General features: G+C 38.6%; 1 protein-coding gene across 4 annotated transcripts in view; it reads right to left on the reverse strand.

Annotated features, from left to right (window-relative positions):
- The window catches only part of LOC111222229 (opioid-binding protein/cell adhesion molecule homolog), a 428,859-nt gene that overhangs the window by 30,698 nt on the left and 375,153 nt on the right, over positions 1-23,008 (reverse strand). For all 4 annotated transcript variants that reach the window (XM_022745874.1, XM_022745875.1, XM_022745873.1 and 1 more), the window contains one exon: positions 3,757-3,882. In XM_022745874.1, the coding sequence (XP_022601595.1) occupies positions 3,757-3,882 (126 nt within the window). The remainder of the gene's footprint in view (positions 1-3,756; positions 3,883-23,008) is intronic.

Raw genomic sequence — 23,008 nt, forward strand, 5'->3', positions numbered from 1 at the left:
TAATGCCAGAAATTAATGACACAAAGTTCCTTGGGAAAGCTAGTGTTCAAAAGCAGCAAATGTGGTTGATAGCAATTTGTAAAACTTCGTAAGCCTTTGTATTGAACCCAACATGTCTGAGAAAAGTCAAGAGAAAAACACTTGGTATTTACATCAAATGTGACATCACATACAACATAAGCTGCAATATGATTAATATTTATTTCACAAGGGATGTCATATGCCAAGCAAACAGACAGGTAAAGGATATGACATATTGTGTGCAATAATGTTGCAGACAGGTTGATAGCAGACAGTGAAAGTGCAAGGTAAGCCATTAAAGCTCCACTGAGAGCTGACTGTTTCTAATGCATAAACTAATGTTATGTTTACCCACATGAAACAGCAAGCCAAATCCTCCAGAGACACATTGCATCAACGCCTTACAATGAGTCAGCGGTCCTCACTCCTCTGACTTCCTGCTGGTAAACACTCCACCTCCTAATCTACTCATCAAGCTATTTTTACAGCTGACCTGTGAATGTGATCATGACATGAATGTCAAATTAACCTTCGGAAATTATATCACACAGTAAGAATCAATAATTATTGCACCTTTACACCAAAGCACAACAATAGTCGAGGTTATTTGTGTCACACAGGCAGTGATGCCCTTTCACACGAGCTGTCAGCAACTGGACTTGGCAGTTTTGTCTACCATGTCTACATATAATAACTAAGTCTTACGTAGGCTCAAATTGCATGACTACCACCTTTGCCAAATTTGTTGCTTTGTTGAACTGGCAATCACTCTAAGTCAAAGCATGTCTGCCTCATATTTTTGCATTCTTGGTCAAACAGACCGGCTCAACTCCAGTGCAACTGTCCGTAAGAAAAAAAAGAAAAAAGAAAAAAAAGAAAACACAGTATAAGGAGCTGCAGAAAAGTCAACTGTTGGTCACAGTAACAACTGACATGATCTCTTGGCTCTACAGCCTCCAAAGAATCGACTGGGAGCAGCAGAGGCAGTTGCAGTCATGCATGCAGAGTACTCAGATTTGAATTGGTGATATACTGTTGTCACTGAACTCATCTTGGACTGGGGGGGGGGGTTGTCACACACTGGAGGACACATGCTTACTAATTAGCCTTTCCTTTTGAGGCTTGCCCTAGTATTGCACATGTATGCACACATATAAAATCATCACCAGTGCTGTTTGAGAAAGTAGGTTGTACTACTTCATCTCCCCTGGACATTTTTATGGATCAGCCATGAAATATTACAATGTTTTCATGATGTGACAGGACAATGAGCAGGCGTCTTCAGCATCTATGTGTGCTGTAAACCCACGACTGAGGATCCACAGTCTAGAGGGAGAAGCACTGGTTAGTGGTCTATCCCTGGCTGAGATGACAAAACAGAAATAGCTGGTGTTGAGTGCAGGATGTTTCTTTTTGGGACAGAAATATATGTATATATACAGTATATATATGTGTGTGTGTGTGTGAATATTTTTATATATAGGTTACTACCATAACAGCCAAAGGAGGGATGCCATACATTGTTGGGATTACCATATAAGTATTGGACTCTATATGTATTTGAGTGGAGTGTACTCATATGACATGGTTACAAAGATAGGTGTGTAAGTTTGTAACATTCCCTATAATAAAGTCAGTGCTGTTAAATGAACTATCTGATGGATTCGCATGAAATTTGTACAGACACGTAGTTTTCAGTAGACAGTCAGTAGACTGTGTATCACTCAATCGAGAAGGGACAATGTTATTAACTTGTTGAACCCCAAGAATGTACGATGTACAACAACATGGGCAACATAAATATTGATGCTCAACCTATGTACTAAGCTGTGAATCCAGACTTACGAAAGCTATATCAGGATGGAAGACAGTGTTTCTGTTGTTCATACAGGAGCTGTTGAGTTTTTCTGCACAGATGACAGAGAGGGTTCAACCCTGGGGGCGCTCCGGTGGCTCAAGTAATAGAGTGCGTACCACTTAGGCTCAGTTTTTACCACAGCGGCCATGGGTTCGAGTCCGACCCATGGCCCTTCGCTGCATGTCATCCCCTCTCTCTCTCCCCAACTTTCCTGTCTGTGTCTCACTTTCCATATCCAAATAAAGGCAAAACCCGCCCAAAAAAAGAGAGGGTTCGATCCTGGGCCCACTCCTTTCTGTCCGTTTATAAATGACCTACCTATAAGTTGCCCAGAGGCCATCTGCCAGCTTTATGCAAATGGCGTGGTCATATGAACCAGCTCAGTCACCAGGCAAGGCAGCAGAGATGACTGAAAAGTTGGATGATGTCCATCACTGGCTGCAATATAATCATCTTGTAATGAATTTGAAAAAAAAAAAAAAAAAAAAAAAAAAAGTGTTTCTCCATCAGAAAACAGGGATATGGTATAGAGGACGTAAAGGGAATAATCACAGCTCACATTTGATAAACAGGTAAAGAAGAACAAAATGCCACATTGTAGATCAAAATTTCGACAATCAGTCTCCTTCATAAGGGGCCATCAACTCAAGCAGCTGAAATCAAATAAGAGATATAAAATTCTCACAACAAAGTAGCTAAAAGCAAACCAGAGCTGTAGCCATTTTTACCTTATTCTACTCTAAATTACTTTTCTTTCTTGTCATTGTCATTGTATTTCCGTATTTACAGTGTATACTATATTTTAATTATGTAGTGTATGTAAAATCTCACCTCTGTGCAAACTCTGAATTGGCACTTTTTTTTTTACTGCATTGATAGATAAAATAAAATTCAAAGTCAAGCCCCCTGGGAAACCAAATCACAGAACAGCAAGACAGGTCAACAAGCAGATACTCCAATTTGTACAACAACTACCTCATTAGTATCACAGCCGTTGTAGATATCAAGTCCTTCAACATTTGAATCCTTGACCCAAAGAGTCGGACAGGAAACTAAGAAGTCCAACAACACTGATGATAGCTTCTCCAGTCTCCTCTACACGGACTGCACAGTGATGCAAGCACAAACACGTAGTATTTCTCAAATAGGAGCCAATAGGTTTCCCCTTTCAATGTTTTCCTCCTTGCAGATAGGTCAGTCACACTCATGTTATGTGAACACTTTATTTGCCAGATCTCCGCTTCAACACAAAGGACAGTGCAGATGAAAGCACAACAGCTCTGGCTTTTAAATGTAGTTCATTATCAATGCGTGCATCTGATTAAGTGAAGCGCGGACACACAGGGGTACACTAACAGCGACAACAGCAAGCAACACTTGGTTTCCTTCAGTCTTCAGGAAGGAGTAAAGGAGTAAAAGCCACAAAGCACATACGATAACCTAATTCTGGACATACTGTACTTGCCGAAGATTTGCTTGTCTATGCGTGATTCTCCACACCGTGTTAGTGCTCTCTGCATTAATCCTGTCATTCAAAGTGCCTCCACAACATTTACATCCATCCAATTATCCTAATTAATTAGTTCAATTACAATGGGGCCAGTTTATTTTCCTGTGAACAATTACGTTGTAATGATGATCTGGGAACAGGTAATGATGGGTAATAAGTGAAGCGAAAAATCCACCAGGGGTCAAACAAAGTCAAAGATGGGGCTATAAACACAGAGGGGTGATAGGAAGAGAGAGAGGCAGAGAGGAGGATAGTGAGGAAAATAAAGTAGGAAGCAGAGGAAATGTGATACACTTAAGAGGAGACTATGAATATAGCAGAAAACTGCTGTGTAGGTAATTCACTTCTTTATAGACAAACAAGTTACCTGAGGGGGAGATGAGCTTCCAGCTGATAGAAGGCTCTGGTTTACCACTGGCTTGGCACATCAGGGTGACATTGGAGCCTTCATTCACCACAATATCTCTTGACAGGTTGATGATTTTTGGTGGTACTGTGAAAGAAAATGAGAAAAATGTGACTTTGACAGACATTGACAATTAACAGGCTGGAAAGGCAAACAAATAGTCAGGCTGCATCTGTACATCTTTCTTTTTTTGTTCTTGTCTCTCCCGATTCCCCCAGCTTTAAGGAAGTAACCCTTTGAAGTCTGTATAGCCATGGCTGGAGTTGTAAGAAGTAAAAGTTAAGTGTTTTAGTGAACTGAATGAAAAATTATAAATAACAACAAATAAATAAATAAAGAGACAATAAAATTTCTTGTACAGTTTTTCAGAATGGCAGACAATATTTAATATCAACAAAGAAAACATACACATCCAGACTGAATTAATTGCTTATAATTGGCATCATTATTTATGAATCTCATCAGTGTTCATTTTTTTTCTTCACGTCAAATGAAAGAAGAGAAGGGATGTCTGTTGATTTTCTCAAAAACTGTTCATCCATCCACGGTCAACACTGCACATCCTCGGGTCCTCAGCAACACACACACACGTATTACTTCACAATACCAATACAATTAGATTACATCCACTAATTATAACTGGAGGAATCTGCCTGTCTCCCTGCCTGCCTGCCTGCCTGCCTGCCTGCCTGTCTGTCTCCCTGTCTGCCTGCCTGCCTGCCTGTCTGTCTTCCTGTCTGACTGCCTGCCTACCTGTCTGTCTCCCTGCCTGCCTGCCTGCCTGCCTGCCTGTCTGTCTGTCTGTCTGCCAGTCTGTTTGTCTCCCCGCCTGCCTGCCTGTCTTGGCGGCTGTGTTGCTGAGGACCTGACTAAGTGCAGTGTCAACTGTAAAGATTTTTGGATGAGCGTCTCCCAGAAACCTACATGACCTTATTCAGGGAATACATGTAGAAACAGTAAAAGCCCAACGCTGTCAAATGCTATTAACTGCATCTTGAAAAAAATTAATTACTTACCCCATATTTTTTTTTATTATCTTATAAACCACTATGGGAACTACAACAGCTACAACAACCACTGTTTTCTTTTAAGGGGTTATAATAACAATAACAATCATAACGATGTATCAGCTGACAATGTAAAAACCAACGTTCAGTGTAAGTGGGGGTGACTACAGCTGTCTGTCCCTAACATTACTCTTTGTTCATAGCAGCAAACAGCAGACGGACACAGTTAGAGACTGGCTGGTAAACACAGTACAGCATTTAGAGGCTCCAAATGTTTGCCCTTAGGAGTTGGTAGAGACGACAAATTCATCAGGTGGCCAGACACTCAACTCCAAATGAAAGATGATGTTGCTCTGTAACTGCTACCAGTTTGTCACATCAACCTGAATGTAGGGAATTTATCAAGACAGTTTTTCCAACTGCTTTTTTTTTTTTTTTTCTTTTTCAGTTGGTAAAACTGGTATTTAAATGTTCTGCTTCATCATCTTCCTCCAGCAAACGTTGTGGAGCTCCGACCAGCTAATGCAAGCTGAGGGCATAATGAGGGTGAGCTTGGGGCTGCGAGTTAGGAGCTCATTTGGGTTTGTAAAAGGTTCAAACAGTCTTTCAAAAACACTGGTGAGGGTTTGCACCTCTTACTTTCTTCAACATGCTGTTAATAATTTTGCCTCAGCAGTTTTTGATAATGGTGACTCACAGCAGAATAGTGGTCGTAGCATGATATCTTCTTAAGAAACCGCTTGTTTTACACGCGGCATCTTACTAGCTTGAATTTTGACATGTACTGCTAGCTTTGTCGGAAGGTATTTTCTTGCGGTGCATTTAGGTTGTAACATCGACTGCGCTGGTTTAACTTTTCGTGTTTGGTATCAAGACTGAGTGCACCACGTGCCCGCTCAGAGCAGCTCAGCTTCTCAGCACATTTTTGTTCTCTAGTATTTCTTTTGGTTAACACACACACATATACAGTATATAAACCTCACTAAAATCACTCAATGCCTTCATCCCTGTTTTGCTTATCTTCCTGATTTAATTGTACATTTTTCATAAAGCTGACGTGATCATGTCGCCAACAAAGTTATTCTGTTTGGCTGTAAAACATAAATATGAATGAGATGAATGACTCTTATCAGCTCTATAAGCCATGCCAGTTAGTAGGTAGACTATACTGAAAGCCTTTCCTCTGTTGTGGTGACTCTCTTTACAGCTGTCTGTAGGCAGCAGGTATCTGTTCCATCTGCAGTCTCTACCAGGACTGATGTTGTACACTGTCAAACCACAATTACACATGGCAGAGCCTCTGGTTAAATTTTTCATTTAAAATATGCATCTACTTTATTGCGTCTACTCATACATAAAAAAATATTTCAGAAATAAAATAAATACAACATAAAAAAACAGACCACATTTTTAATTTTTTAATTCTACTTTAACTGTACATAAAGAACCATGGCTGTATTTAATGGTAGTTATGGAGGACTGTATTATAAATAAACCGGTGCACTACTACGTACGACGGACTTCAAGGTGCTCAAAGTAAACCGAGAAGTTAATTCTACTGAAATGCAACAGATTTGTGCTGCCGTATTCATAATTATAGACATAGACAACAAATGCTGCCTCAGACAAAAACTCTCCACAGGAGAGTCAGTTGCATCAGAACGTGGATAGTCCTGTGTTTAAAGGGGATAAAAAGTAGAGACCATTATTGTCACAGCCTCTAACACGCTCATATTGTATTCTTTCTGATCCTACCCAGTTTCCAAGTGGGCTGCAGGTATGCCAACCATGCCTGGCCACAGGAATATCAAAGTGTGCATTTGACTACAATCTGTGCCATGCTGCCTGGTTCCTGAAAATAGGGCCCTTAATGTCACCTTGTACGGGGCCAAATTTAGGCTCTAACGACTATATCTAGGCCCGGGCTGTGGAATCATGTTCAGAACTTGTGTACATATTTTCATGGCACAGCACATCTCATTAAGTTCTGATAATAAGAACGCTCTGTGAGTCTAAAGATATTGTTGTCTATGAAACAAATGAAAGTAATCTCTGAATGGGGTGAGGTGATTTCACCTGTTTTCAATGCAGTGCTACTTCACAGAGGATTACTGCACTTGTTATCAATTGATCCAAAATAAATTCTCAAAGTAGGTTGAGCTGCACTGTGTGCACTTTCCGCTATATAAACCAGAGCTGCAAAAATGTATTGATCTCTTAGTCAGACAATTTTATGGCTGCCAGTCTTTTTTTTTTCTCAAGGCAGGCTACTTAATCAGGCTTTCTTCTAAATGAGCTATTGGACAAAGGAACTCTGAGGCAGCCACCTATCCACAGTACATGAAAAGAGGTGGTTAAAAGATAAAATCTTACAGTAACCAAGGTCTGTAAAATATGTGTTTTATTTCCAAGTTCATAATGTTCATTGGCAGTACTAACTGAGCAAAAAGACATTCATTTTCTGAAGCACCCCACATAAATAAATGTCACTTTTGAGGAAACAAATAATAACAGTTATTTCAAGTAATGTAGATGACGTCAAACTGTTTTCAAAAAATCTCCTCTGCTGCTCAATGCTAAACTTTACACAGCAATTTTAAAGATGTTCAGAGTAAATTGCCTCTGAACAAGAAAATGATAGATCTATAATACAGAGCACTTTGTAAAGGACAGATATTACCAACTCCTTTGAGAGTACTGCTCCAAGGTGAGGACAGATGGTTACAATCAAGAGTGTAAACCTCGCTTACATGGATCGCAGCCTTTGTTATGCCCTTTCTATCTTTATAGATCACTCAGAAGAGTTACTGAAATTCTCTAATAGGCAGATCAAATAGCTGTTCCATTGAATTCCAAAAAAAAAAAAAAACCACAGACATGCCACCTTCACGTTTGTCTAAAAAAACCAACACGGAAGGAAGTCAACAGTAAGTCTGATGTGATACCATAATATCACACCTGCCAAAGGACCTGATGATACCTGTGGTGTAAAAAACACTGACAAGTAACATAACTAATGACTAATTTGAGTCTCTTTATATCAGAGTTTCCTGCAGTGACTGTGAATATAATGTCGACACTAATCCAAATTTTGGTGTGATTCCTGCTCCAAGAACATACTTTACGTCCTCTCGTGTACAGCTCAGAATATTCTACTACACAATGGAAAATTAAAAGAAAACAAAAAAAAAAAAACAACATAAAAATAGACAAAAACATAGATATAGGAGATCAACAAAATGTGCATTTACATTTGCATTTAATCATTTGGCAGACATTTTTATCCAAAGCAACTCAACACTCAAGTTCCAGTGCAGTATGAGACCTTGGTTTAAGTACTAAGAGCTACGTTGGTTTAATAAGGTGACGTGCAAGGAGATCAGATAAAGAAGTGCAATGAACGTGCATAGTAAGTGCTAGTTAGGCATGTTAGGGTGTTAGATGTGTAAGAGAGGTGCTCTCAGAAGAGATGAGTCTTCAAGTGATTCTTGAAGATAGAGAGGGGCACCCCTGCTCTGATAGCATTTGGTAGCTCGTTCCACCATCGGGTCAACACAAAACGAGAACAGTGTGCACTGTGATTGCCTTGGGCCGCTGTGGCTCAAGAGGTAGAGCGGGTCGTCCACTAATTAGAAGGTCAGTCTTTCGATCCCCTGCTCCTCCAGGCCACATGTCGAAGTATCCTTAGGCAAGATACTGAACCCCACATTGCCCCCGATGGCTGTTCCATCAGTGTATGAGTGTGATGTATGAATGTGTGAGTGAATGGGTGAATGTGGCAAGTATTGTAACGCGCTTTGAGTCCATTTACCTTGTGTTACAATTGTATTTGTTACATTCTGGACCTTTGGTAGGGGTTTCACTGGATGTGAAGGGAGGCCCGCCAGTAGTTGAGGTGATAAATAACCACGGCCTGGACCAAGAGTTTGGCGACATACTGAGTTTTTTCTGATGTTGTATAATGCAATGTGGCATGACCGGGAAAAAGATGCAACATGGTCAGAGAAGTGAGAAGGATAAGAGATGAAGACGTGATTGATATTGATATCAAGATACAATACAGATACAGTGTTATTTGTGTATAACACACACATTAGTATACTTAAATATGATTTTTATAAAACTATGTATGTGGTTGATTTTAAGTGGATTATTGTAAATTTATAAGAGAAATTCACACATATTTTTCAAAATAATATATTAAGCTCTCACACCTAACAAATCAAGACTATATTAACAGTATGGCACCATAAATAATTCCTCAACTATATTTTAACTTTATTATGTAAATGAAGGAATGTCCTCATATGCTTTCTCATCAATATGTTAATGATATTTGTGTCAAATTCACTTTTCCCTCAGTTCCTGCTTTAACCTGATTGATTTGAAATGAAACTACATGTCCTTTTTTGTGATAATGTGAATTTTAATTGTGACTACATTGCGCATGAAGTATTTTGCCTCCATGACATCCAAGGACGGCAATGCTGAATTTTAATTGTTGAATAAAAAATACATAAAGTCATGACCTCATTTACATTTTGAGATGAAACTTAATGATGCCACACCTCTAAAGAACACTTTACTGAGGAAAAGTTATCCAATCTTGGAATAGATTCAGTGTATGCTTTAATACAACACACATCTCCATACTGTAAGTACACTGAGCTATCATTCCTCTGAATTGGCGGTAAATGTAAAAGATGGGGGACAAAATCCACAGTCCTGCTTTAAAAACCATTCCAACGTTCAGATGTTCAGCTAAAGCCACTTTCCCTTTACCACAGCTCAGCAAAGAAAAACTTTGGCCAAACATAAGAGTGAAACTAAAAATAAAAATACCCACTAAATTTGTGTGGATTTTGTCCTCAGTTTATCCCTCTGCATACACAGGAACAACCCAAACATCAGACCGAGAACCAAGAACCAAGAAATATGATATGAGACGATTTTGCTAAATCCCAGATTATGTTTGATCACTTCAATTACAATGTGTCACTCACTACACACCCATTCACCACACCACCCAGCACTCTTACGTTCTGCCAAAGGACACACACTGAATGTAAATCATGAGGTGCAGAATCATCCCTTAATTTTCAAAATGTTTAAAAAGCAAAGTGAATTTTTTATCTTGTGTCAGTTGCATGGATTTGACCGCTTCATCATTTGTATTTATTCACTCCAAACAGTGAATGAACTGTTCATGTTAGCTGAACAGATAATGTCTAGCTAGCAATGACTTTTCTGAAGCAGAAACATAAAGCTGTGGGATGAGGGCTCATTTCTAACTCAAGGTGAATTTACATCTAATTTAATTTTTGCATTGAGTTGAAAAAGTCTGTATCTTTAAAGAATGTTGATATTTTGATGTGTTATTTATCTAGAGTAAAGAAAACCAACAATGATATTATTTTTTTTTTTACATATTTACAGATTTATATCTTTTTGGTTCATTTGATCTTCCACAGCTTTTAGCATTCTGATGTGACTGCTTTTACGTAAATGATAGTTGTTTGGTGTGGTGTGTTAACATTCGAAAATTACATCTGAAGATGTCTCTGAATGACAAGACATCAAGACATAAAAACATCTGAAGATTTAGGTGGTGGTTGTGTATGACAGTAATGTTTTTTTTTCTTCTGCATCTCACACTTATTAGGTTGTCCTGAATAAATGTTGTTTTAATTTTTTATTTCATTTTTTTATTTTATCGCTACCCTTGACACATCTGTCCAAGCAATCGTTTTGTCATTTCCATTTCAAAGTAAAAAGGACACATCTCTACTTTAACATTTCAGAATGATCAGCTACACGTGTATGAATATAGTGTCACCAGTGCGTTAACTTGTTTTAGTTTCATCAAACTTTGTTTGTAAGACAAAATCTCTATGAATAATTTATTGGATGTCAGCTTAATCCCCATTTACCCTTCCTGAATGACAAAAGCATACAGCAAGCGTGTCAGCGTTGCTTCTATTATGCTGTGCTGTGAGAGGCCGAGGCAGAACCTCTGTTTGTGAAATAATAAAAAAAAAAAAACATTTCAGATGTATTCAATTCAAAGTGTCAGGTTATGACATGTTTGAATATTTTTGTAGTAATACTGCTAATTATAATACACTGTTAAAAGTGGAATCCTTGTTCTCTCTAACAGTGTAATGGTTTGAAGTCAAACAATGACAAGAGCCATACAAGTAAACAAACACATGGCGCTGGCTTCCATAGTCAAGTGGGAAAGGAAATGAATCCAGTATACTGAATTGATCCACAGTGGGGCTAATCAAACTGGATTTTGAATAAATAAAGCTGAATTATAAATGCATATATGCTGATGTCTGCTTGTACTGCAAGCTTTGTAGTGGCTAAACTGCTCTGCTGTCGGGGGGAGGGGTCAAATGGTACAGATGACCTCAGCCCAAGGCCCGGGAGGGTCCATGAAAAGGTGATGCGAAGGTGTGCAGTTGGGGATCAAGTATGGCAATTTACTTACTGACTCATGTCCCTGACTATACAATTTATTTTGATATAAATATGTGTAGAAAATGATACCCCCCTCTAGCTAACTCAAAACGCCCAGTTACCAACATTCAGGGCCTCAAAAATGAATATTCTGATTACAGAGAGAACAAGAGACCGAAGGGAGCACAGAGGCCATGGTCAAATTTCTGACCAAAACAACACGTGAAGAAGCACCAGGTACGACAGGTATGACCCACTCATTGGTTTATATGTGGCAGCCCTCCACAATATCAACATTGACCCCACAAATTGATTTTCTATTTTTTTTTTTTTACTATTTCAAATGAGTAAAATCTTATGTCATTGTAGAGCTGTGCGCAGCATATTGATTCACACAGGCCTCCTCACCCCTCCTCACTCTCTCTTTGTCTCTTTCTCTCTTACAAACACATTGACAACGGGTCCGTCTGTGCACAGCTCCTCCTTCCTCTCCGTGGACAAGCTGAATCAAAACATGATCGTGCGTGGGAGGAAGGAGTTTTGTTGGCTTTTCCCCACAGAGGAGATGGTTGGCATAGCTGCTAGTCAGTATTGACTGCTTGTGCAAGTGGATAATGTTAATGTTAACTCTTTAACACGGACGTTCAATGTTTGCGCCCTCAATCCAGATGAATATTGAAAAATATTTTCAAAGACTCAAAAGGGCTCGTCCTGAGGAGGCGCAAAGACGGTCTGGACCAGAGGTATTAGCACAACAGAGTACATGGAAAGTTAAGAAAACACACGTGGGAAAGGTGAACGGTCCGACCAGTGTGATTAGCTAGCCAATTAATTTGTTTCCAATATTTCCATGCTATAACCAGAGCTGCTGTGGCAGCTGAAGCAGCAAGACAGTGTCAGGAAGGGATAGCAGTCAATAAAGTGTAGGAGAGGAGGAGGAGGAGGAGGAGGAGGAGGAGGAGGAGGAGGACAGCAGCCAACATGTTGCTGTGGGAGAGGAAGCCAGGGCAGAAGCAACAGGAGGGACTGGCAGCAAGCAGAGCAGTATTTAGAAAAAGACTGTCCCCCTGTGCATATTTTCTAACGGCTGGCCTGCAGCTAGATACTTCAAAACTAAACATTTCCATCGATGTTTTGTTTACACCAACAAATTACCCACTGTATTGGGCAGTGTGTTCCTCTTCCTTTTCCAATAAAATATCTGTGCACATAACAGGTGCATGGAGAACTGTTTGTGTGAATGTGTGTGTTGAGCCATCAGATTGGTTTTGTCTGGCCTCAATTTCCTATAAAGCATGTTAAATTTCCTTTTAATAGAGGTGCAACCTCACGTCGTCTCTGAGAGAGAACTGCAGTGCATCAAAGACTGCCCCGAGTCAACCAGCGGCCTATTGTAAAAATATATTGTATCCACCACAGCGGTGGTACAATCTTATACCATCAGTCAAAGCAATATTGAGTCATCCAGATTTTAACGCAATTATGTTTCAGAAAAAAACAATGGAGATAAAATGTAGATGTAGAATTATTGTGTTTCAACATAGGACAAATGTCTGCATATATCATGCTTTAAGTTTTGGGACTACAGTTCGCATTATATTTAAGGGGATGTCAACAGGAAGTACAGCGTACGAAGTACGTTTCAATGGAGCCATTAGGTGAGTTTCCTTCCAAATGTTTTGCACTTTATAGCTGAATTTCAAGGAAATCAGCCAAAGGAAATGGAAATTAATGTGGGTACCCCTTCCACTACCATTAAGTGAATATTAGGAGACAGTTTGTTGAGTTAAACGCCTGGTGGGTGTGTCAAACGCTTCATGTACATCATTCAAGTTTCCATTTTATCAATATGCCAACTTTTCCATCTCAGCCAAGCATGAAAACAAAGTTATTTCAATGTTTTTCTTTTATCTGTTTTGATCTGTTATCTGCTGGTTTTTAATGTGTAACAACATAAAAACAGGTGGACGTAAACCCACCTAGTGAGTTACACTGTGCAATACAACTTCATTTCTGGTTTATTTTTTTTGGGCAGAAAACGTCACTAAAATGTCACTGTCTCCACATGCAGCTGCTAAAATGGTTAATTTTTAAAAAATATTTTTTCATGTCTTTATTACACCAATAGTTTGTGTTTCTCCTTGTCTGCTCGATGATGTCTATACTTAATATATGTAACATACATTTTCTCTCATACAGCTTATCAAAATACAATCAGTTAGTCAGTTATGTGTACAGTTATTTATTTGCACTAGTAAAGTCATTTTCCCATGTTTTGTCATTCTCATTATTTTTTTTCATGTCTACCCTATGAGCCTTTTAAATTGCCCACTGAGGACAAATACAGTTTGAATGTGTTGGTAGGCAATCATTACCTTTACCGTGACTAAACTGTATATTATAAAAGACTTCCCACTGTTAACAAATGATTTATAGGAACTATGAGGAAGTCAACACAATGCAGAGTATACAGTCCATGAAAATCAACACCTCAGGATCCAAGAGTTGTGTGTGTCTAAATGTTCATACAGAAAGCTTTCCATGTTGTGCTTCACCCACCCACTGTAAGGATTTTTTTAGATAGACACACAATGTATGTGTAGTTAAACAATAGACACTAAAGTACTCAGTGTATGTTGAGTGCTCTCAAATATTCATGGAACATTTTCATTAACTTATAAGACAAAACAGCCAAATAACAGTTATATGTATTTTAGATGACAACTTCCCTGTGTTGTAATTGATCGGAGTGATTAGGTGATCACAGTCGTATCACTCATGTCGTGGTCACTCATCCTTCAGCTGGATAACCAGACTTCAGACTTCGTTGCTGAGATGTGTTCATGCAAGAAGTAAATCTCTGTCATTTGCTGCTGCTCTGTAGCTGACACTGACCTCTCACCTCGTATAGGAAGAGAGGTGGTGAATTAATAGTGAATTTCTCATACAGGGATTGATTGAGCCTCACATATTAACCGTAGGGATGAAGCCTACACTGTTCACATGGATCAGAGTTTGTCCAGACAGCACAGTGAAGATATTCTGTGCTGTGATTTTCCAGGATTAATGAGCATTCTGTAGCTGGGATGAAAGGAGGATTCAGCAGCATCTTGCTCATTATTTCACACTACACCTAATGCAGAATCTTCTGAATGGACACAGGGAAACGATTTATTGTGTTGTTGTTTTACTGTGTCACTTCCAACAGTGACTGGCTCGTCCTCTCAAGCATACAAATTCACACAGCGATGACAATTATGTCACAATTTATTTTCATGAAGCTGTCAAGAGAGTTTGCATTAAACATGGGAAGAATATTTCAGTAAAAGAAAACTGCTTAACTTGCTGGTCCTATTAGTTTGGTCAAAAAAAAAAAAGGGTGATATAAGAAAAACTTTTCACAAGTTCAGTTAAAACTTCCTCAAGGAAAACTTACAAATAGGGATTTAATTTAAATGAGTTTAAATGAGAGTTGAAAACTATTTTTAGAGTGAACAAAATAAATAAAAATGTCTATTTTATTTGATATATTGTGCATAGTTGGTAATTGGTTAGCATTAGACGGGTGATTCTATTGTGATTCCAACTTTGGTGCTTTAAAACATGAATTTGTTTTGGTCACATCTATGTGCACCACTGAAAATACTTTAAGCTTCTGCAAAAACATCGCCAGTGATCTCTAGATATTTTGTTTGATAGGCACTTGGTCGCTTGCATGGCAATAAGTAATGTAAGATTGTATGATTACGTCCAAAATATATTTGATTTTACAGATAGCAAACCTGCAGACATCATGATATAGAGTCAGTGCAATCTGAGGAGATGATCTGCAATGACAGAGCCTGAAAATGAAAATGACCTTAAGATTATCTCGTATGAGAGGAAAAAACAATGATAGTCTATGAAATGCAATGAAAAATACAGTTGCATTAATACTTTGACTTGTTTCGTTTACGTTACATGAAAACAAGAAAAAAAGACTAAAAAAAAACACTGTGGTTATATGAACCAAATTTCATGGGGATCCATCCAACATTTGCTGAACGACATCAGTCTGGACCAAAGTGACAAAAAGACTGATTGATCAGCTGCAGTCCATCAATACCATCCCTTGAGCCATGCCAACAGAGTGGCTGAAAAAGGTATACTTATAAATGTTTCAGGCCACCTGGTCATTCACAATTCTACAAAAGTTCAACAGTTTGGGAAGATAAATGTGCTGACGGCAACCAGTCTGTTAGTTTGTGAAATAATCTATGTGGAGCTGCAGCTGAAGAAAGAAATATGTATACTGATCAGCCACAACGTTAAAACCACTGACAGGTGAAAGAAGATAAAATTGATTATCTCATTACTATGGCACCTGTCACGGGGTGGATAGATCAGGCAGCAGGTGAACAGTCTGTTTTTTAAGTTGATGTGTTAGAAACTGGAAAAATGGAGCTGTGCAATCTTATCCATAGTCAGATTGCCGTATAGACACCATGTGAACTTGCCAATAGACGAAAGGATCCTCAACAGGATAAGAAACATATATTTAACCGAAACAAAATTGTGCATTAATTAGGCTATTGCATTTAATAATCAGAGCATTCACAATAATCACTCAAAATCAGCAGGGTGAGGCGCATAGAAACAGCTGTTTATGGCTTGCAGCTCTCTCTCTCTCTCTCTCTCTCTCTCTCTCTCTCTCTTGTTGACCCTCCCTTCACTTCCCTGTTATAGGCAATGCGACTAAGTGACGTCTCCTGTCTATCGATCTCCTCCGATCTGTTTAATAACAGCCCGGCACCCTACACACAACAAACAGCGTTTCAGTGACAGCCAGTCAGAGCGTGTGTGTGCATGCCGGTGTTGCAAGCAAGTGAAACTATGGCAGGTCAAATATCATTATATATAAATTCAAGTACAAATAATAATAATTCCAGTATTTCTCAGCTGCCTAAATGAACCCACTTTCCTCCTGTATTCTCTCCTGTTTTTGCTGTCCCCAAGGCAACAGTGAGTTAAGACCATATTCAAGTTTTGGTTTTGAGCTTATTGATTGTGTATAGTCGGCAAATGTTTCACAGCGATCATGTGCACACGGCAGTGGTTGAAGATAGTCCTCCAACATAAACAAACATATGAGTTGTTTCTCTCAACACTGGATCCATCGAAATCATTAAAGACCACATGGCTTCTCCTGAAGCAGAGCTGGACAGTGCAAGCCTTTCGCTTACATTTGCAACTAAGAATAGAATATGTGCAAAGTGTAAAATGTAAAATGTATTTAGGAGCGTGTGTGAATATAAAGTATCCAAAACTCAATCCAAAGCCAAAAAAGTTGATAAAACAACAACAATAATTCAGTCACTGAGCTGGACCACTGTTGTCCACTTGAAAAAAAATAAATCATGTGATCCAATCGTCAGCGCAGTCCTGCTGTTGACTGCTGCTAGCTGAGTTCAAAGATGATCTGCTTTACAACAGCTGCAGCCGCTGCATGAACCAATGAAAAGTAGCATGTGAAAGTGCAATAGTAGCTGGGCGCAGTGGTGAGTTCAGACACTGAGGTTGTAACAATACACAAGTTCACTGAGCTCTGACACACAATCATTAGAAAAGAAGTATAGAAAACAGTCAGCTGCAGCATCTCATCCAACCCTGTGCTGAGCGTTGCTTTAAAAAGTGACCAACATCACAGAGGTATCAGCTGTCACTAATTAATGTTTATTCAGTCAGTAACATGATGACAGGCCTAAATCAAACTTGGCTGTTGTAGGTTTGTGTGCTCTCTATAATCAGTGCTTGTCAAAAATAGTCATAAAGATGTCATAGAAATGTCATAAGATATCAAAAGAATCACCAAAATGCAATTTTTAAAAAGTGGGTTTTTAAGAGTCTTTTAAAAGATGAGACCTGATTTCCTCGGGCAGGTCACTCCAAAGTCCAGGAGCCCTGACTGCAACAGCTCTGTCAGCTCTCTGTATTTGTCTGGACCGTGGAAAAACAAGGAGTGATGCATCCGTGGATCTCTGGGAGTAGGACGGAATAAGGCATAAGGCATAATGCAATAAGAGTTCTGATAAATAATTTGGGGAGATGCCTCTCGGGGCTTTGTATCCAATCAATAAAATCTTCTAAAATCACTTCTAAAAGCAACAGGCAGCCAATGTAAGGAAGCCAGGATCATGTTTCATAGAGGGAGTTAAAATCCTGGCGAGTTATGGATGAGCTGGAGGCAGGAGAGGGATTTTTTTTTATTGATGCCAGAGAGCAAGGAATTAACAATAGTCTAACTGACTAGTAATGAAGATGTGGATAACAGTTGCCAGATCTTTAGTAGAAATAAATGGTCTGAGCCTTGAAAATGTTTCTGTAGATGGAAGCCAGATTGAAACATGGATTTAACATGTTTCTCAAAGGTCAGATTTTGATAAAGAATGACACAGAGATGTCTGATGTCTGTCAATGAATGAGACCGTAAACCAAGATTGTTTGATAATTGGGTATTTTCACTATCCTGACCTATGATTAATGTCTATGTCTCATCACCATTTAGCTGCAGGAAAATTTGTGACATCCATTTTGTGAATGTCTTGAGGACAGTTTAGCAGATTGACAGTGTGTTGATTGTAGTTTGCAGGTTTGTTTGTTGTTTGTGGGGTCACGGCTCAGACAGATCTGAGTACTGTCAGTTACAATGGAAAGTGATATTATGTATACTTATAAGGTGGCCAAGAGGGAGCATGTAACTGGAAAAGAGGACTGGATCCAGCAACGTGTCATGTCCAAGAAGAAACGTTAAGTTATGTTTAGTTTTGTCTGTCTCGTGACTTCTTGTTTTATTTTGAAAACCTAACTCGCCTCTCGTTTCAGGTAACTTCCTCCTTTCCCTTGTGTGTTTCCCATTGGTCCGATTGTCTGCCCCGCCCTGATTGTTTCCACCTGTTTCCCATTACCTTGTGTGTGTGTATAGTCTGCGTTTCCCTTTGTCCTGTGTCAGTTCGTCTTGTCTTGTCGTCAGAGAACCACGCCAGCCACGTTATCCCAAGTCAGGTTTTGAATTCTGTGTTATGGTTTTTTGCCATGGTCTTGCTTTACATTATTTTGATACTTAGTCTTTGCCTTTGTCCTGAATCTTTGTTGGTTTTCAGTTTTTCAGTTTGTGAGTGATTTTTATTTGGGTACTTTGAATATATATTCCTCTGTAAGAGTGATTTTTCTTTGCTACTTTGTTATTAAAATATTGTTAATTTGTACTTTCGTGCATTTGGGTTCAAGTCCTAGTTCAGTTGTGACACAACGAGCCAAGCGTGATAAAAACAAGTCACTGAAACCTTAAGAAGAGCAGTTTCGGAACAATGTTTTTTTCTGCAACTGGATTGAAATGTCTCAAAAATATTGTATTATTGTTTTCATGCATAAAATCTTGTAGTTACAATCTTTTATAAAACCTTAGCTAAAAGTTAGAGCTTAGAAATGGGCGAAGAATTGTTAGGATCAGAGGAAAGAAGAGATGGCCTTTTTTTAAAGTGGTTGAACAAGAGCAGTTTTACCAAATTCAGACACAGTTTAAAATGTGAAGAATAGAGGCGTGCGTGCAGCGTAGCTTGCCACTTAAGTAGTTCAGTAATCAAGCTCTCAATAGTAGCTCTGCCCTGAAGGATCTGTCATCAATAACATATTCTTCCAAGTGGCCCACCAGGATAGAGGAGTAAAATCCAGGGTAAAAACTGGTTAAACTCCTCAGTAAAATCTGTTTGTGACCGGCTAGCTTTGCCACGAGTCTAACCTAGCAAAGAAAGCAGCAGTCGAGGCAGTCCTTTCAGAAACATCCAGCTGACAGCTACTATAACTTAAGATTGTTAAGTCTTACTGAAATCTTTTACCTTTTTCAAATGTGTAGCTAAAACAAGTAGCATCTTCAAAATGTAGCTTAAAATAAAAATAAAGTATCCCTCCGCCATCCAGCCAATTTGCAGGAAATATGGTCACAATCTCTCCTTCCTGAATTACAGCATTGAATAATGGCCAGAAGTGTTTTGGCAGAACATTATGATGTCAGAGTGAAGTTGACCTTTAACCATTTGGATAGAAAATTATCATCAATTTATTTTATCCTTATAGACATTTGAGTTAAATTGTGTCATAATCAGTGTATGAATTTGTGTGTTGTGGACAAAAACGCGTCTTGTGAGGTCACGGTGACCTTGACCCTAGACCTTCTACCACCAAAATCTAATCAGTTCACCCTTGAGTCCAAATGAATGTTTGTGCCAAATTTGAAGAAAACCATGTTTTGTGAGATCGCCCTGACCTTAACCTATGACCAAATCTCTAATCTTAACTCAGACTGCTTCTATTTTCACACATAATGAGGTGATTATCATAATTCCTCTTCACTTATCTTTGTCTTGTGAGTCATTACACTAGCTCCCCATGAAGTCCAAAATCCAATTCAAGATTCTTAGAGCTGATCAGAAATTTTTGCAACCATTTTTCATCAGTACGTCTCTAAGGTCGTCTGATTGGTTCCAGGCTCAAAACTAAACCACAATGTCTTTGGAGTCATGGCGCCTCCTGAGCTGTGAGACTCCCTCCCACTGGACTGAAGAGTGGACATTGTGGACATGTTTAAAAAGTAGCTAAGATTTGGCTTTATTGAATTTTTCATTTACTGCTATAAATTACTTTTATATTATGTCTCTATTTTGCATCTCTACCATGTGTGTTTCTTTCATCTTTTTTTGCAAAGCATGCTGTGATCTCATCCAGAAACGTGCTACATAAAAGATAAATGTATTAACTTCCTCATTTCCTTGTGCTAAAGACTGATCATCTGGAGTGGACGTCCAGTTTAAGGAAAACCCTTCCTTACAAAGGTTTGCAGGCAGGAAAGAACAATTATGAGGTCTGCGCAAGTTTTATTGGTTAGATTTTTTTCTTTTTATGCAGTGTTCATTAACAAATTTTAGAGAAGAACATAGAAAACATTCACAAATGAGACCCTTTGTTACGCAGTATAGGGTAACTTTCATTGGATAAACTGATGGATTTTTATTGTTTACTTGCACAAAATCGAGGGACAGATAATCGCACACTGCTGTTAGATCCGATAGTTCCAGGGACTGACTGCTCAGAGCCATGAAGACCCTCTCATCAAATATTCCAAAAGAAAGGGACGAGAGTCATTTCTACATAATTGGCTCTTTTTAAAAGTGTAAATCTCCTTAACAAAACTTGACATAACTGTGCTTATGAAGACAGTTTCACTGATCATTTCATTAGAGCTGCTGCTTAATTTACACTCTGTAACAGCAAGATAACCTTACAGCACTGACAGCATAATGTGCTTATGGCTTTAAATAACTATGCATACATAAATACGGTGATCAAGTTAGTGTCTGAAACAATTAAAGTGTCCTGCATATAGAGTACTTCAAAAAAAACTATTCAAGTAACTGTGTCTTACTCCTGTCAATCTTGATAAGTTACTAAGTGAAAATGACAATCTGATAATGACACCACTGTTTACATTAACAGTATTACTTTTCAACTTCTGAGCAGCATGTATAACTAACAGTTCAAAGAATATTGCAGCACAGAAAACTTAAATCCATTACCTCTAGTTTGTTTTATTGGATAAAATCCCAGCTGAATGACTGATGTCACACCGATAATGTCTGATCAATCACTGAGACTAATGTCATTTCAGACAGATTTTCAGCTTAAATATATGAGGCTGTACTTCAAATGCCATCATCCACAGAAATAGCCTCCCATTCAGGGAAGTGTTGGCACATAATGTGATAAACAGACCAGTGGGGTCCAAAAGTCTGAGACCATTTCAGAAACTACTGTAGATGAAGACTTTTGGTTCCTCAGTTTCTTAAAACTTGAGCCTTGAAGGCAGAGATGGGATAAAGTCCTAAAAGTCCTGAAACATACAGACGTGGCAAAAAAGTATTGGTGCCCTTACACCTCATTTAAACCAAACTCCTGAGGAGTAATGAAATCAAAAGCTCTTTTGTTATGTGTACCTGTGTGCCTTTGGAAATAAAACAAAGAAGCTGTGAAAAAAGCTCAATTCTTGCAAAGACTTTCTAAAATTTAATTCATAACATCTATACACAGCACTTACAACGTAAGGTCACAGGACATTTTAACATTGTACCTCCTGTTCACACTGAACTCGGAAAAACTGGCTTCAAACACTGCATACAAATGGAATGAGCTAAAAAAAAATATGAAGTTACACTTTCTTATTTCATTGGAACGTTTTAAAGGTTGTACTCATGTATATATCTACAACCACACGTACACATGCTTTTCTTTAATGTGAAAATGTGTAATGTATGCCTGTGAATTATCTGCACGCAGCCATGTTAACTGCCTTTTTGTGTGTCTCTATCAATGTATAAATCGTATGTCTATTTTTGCACACAGGTCTCTCTTGTAAAAAAGATCTAGAACTCAATGAGACTATCTGTTTAAATTAAGGATTTAATAATAATAATAATAATAATAATAATATTAAAATGGCCAGATAAAATGACTGCTACCTGTTAGAAGTGATGATAAATAACTAAATTGGATTGATATTTCAAGCAGAATGTTTTCTTCAATTAATATCACAGGTGTATTCTATCTTTTCAAAACATTTTAAAATATAAAACCCTTCCTCTTTGTGCTGTTTCGTATCATTAGGTGCACCACACTGAACATGGACAAGAGAAAGAAAAGGAGAGTCTGATGGATGAATATAATTGCTAAGCATGGTCAAAGTAAAGGCTACAAGACCATCTCAAAGCAGCTTCATATTCCTGTGGCCGCAGCTGCTAATATTAAGTTTTAGCTCCACTGGGTGACCTCCCTTGAACAGAAGGATAGTTCAAATGGTGGTAAAGGAACAAAGGGAAACTTCAAAACTAATACAAGCGGACCTCTTGGATCGACATACAACATTGTCCCATCACGCCACTGCTTTCTCAATGAAAGTGGGCTCAATGGGAGAAGAGCCCACTTTTGAAAGAGAATTATAACATAGCCTCAGAAGAGTATGGTGAAATTCATGTGAACAAGCCACAAGGCTTTTTGGAAGATGTCCTGCAAACTAATTAAACTAAATCAGAGCTGTTTGGTAAGTAACATCAGCTCAATCTTCACAGAAGAAAAAAAAAAAAAAACAAAAAACAAAAAAAAAGCTTTCCCCACTGTGAAACTCTCAGTTGTGGCTGTTTTGCAGCGTCTAGCACAGGGAGCTTTGAATCAGTGCAGGGCACAATGAAATCAGAATATTCTGAAGGTCTAGTATCAGAGAGCTTTGTCTCAGTTGCAGGTCATGGCTCCTCCAACAGGGTAATGACCCAAAACATACATCTAAAAGCAGCCAAGAATAGATGAGAAGAAAACATTGGACCGTTCTGAATTGGGCTGCTATGAGTCCTGATCTTAATCCGACTGAACATCCATGCAAAGAGCTGAGACTCACAGTTGGAACTGGAGCTGTTTTCTCAGGAGGCGTGGACCAAACTACCAGCTCAGAAGTGAAGACGTCTCATTAAGTGCTACAAAAGGTGCTTGATTGCAGTGCTACAAAATATTAGGTTAATGGTCTTGGTATATAATGATATAATTTAGTCTATTAATTATACAGTAGACTAGATAGTAGTGGGTGCCAATTACCAACTTATGTCAGAGAAACATTATTTTTTTAAGTGGAAGGGTATGGGGCTAGAAATTAGAGTTGTACTGGAAAA

The sequence above is a fragment of the Seriola dumerili genome, unplaced genomic scaffold, assembly GCF_002260705.1.
Source record: "Seriola dumerili isolate Sdu_G_001 unplaced genomic scaffold, Sdu_1.0 BDQW01000091.1, whole genome shotgun sequence".
Classification (NCBI taxonomy): domain Eukaryota; kingdom Metazoa; phylum Chordata; class Actinopteri; order Carangiformes; family Carangidae; genus Seriola; species Seriola dumerili.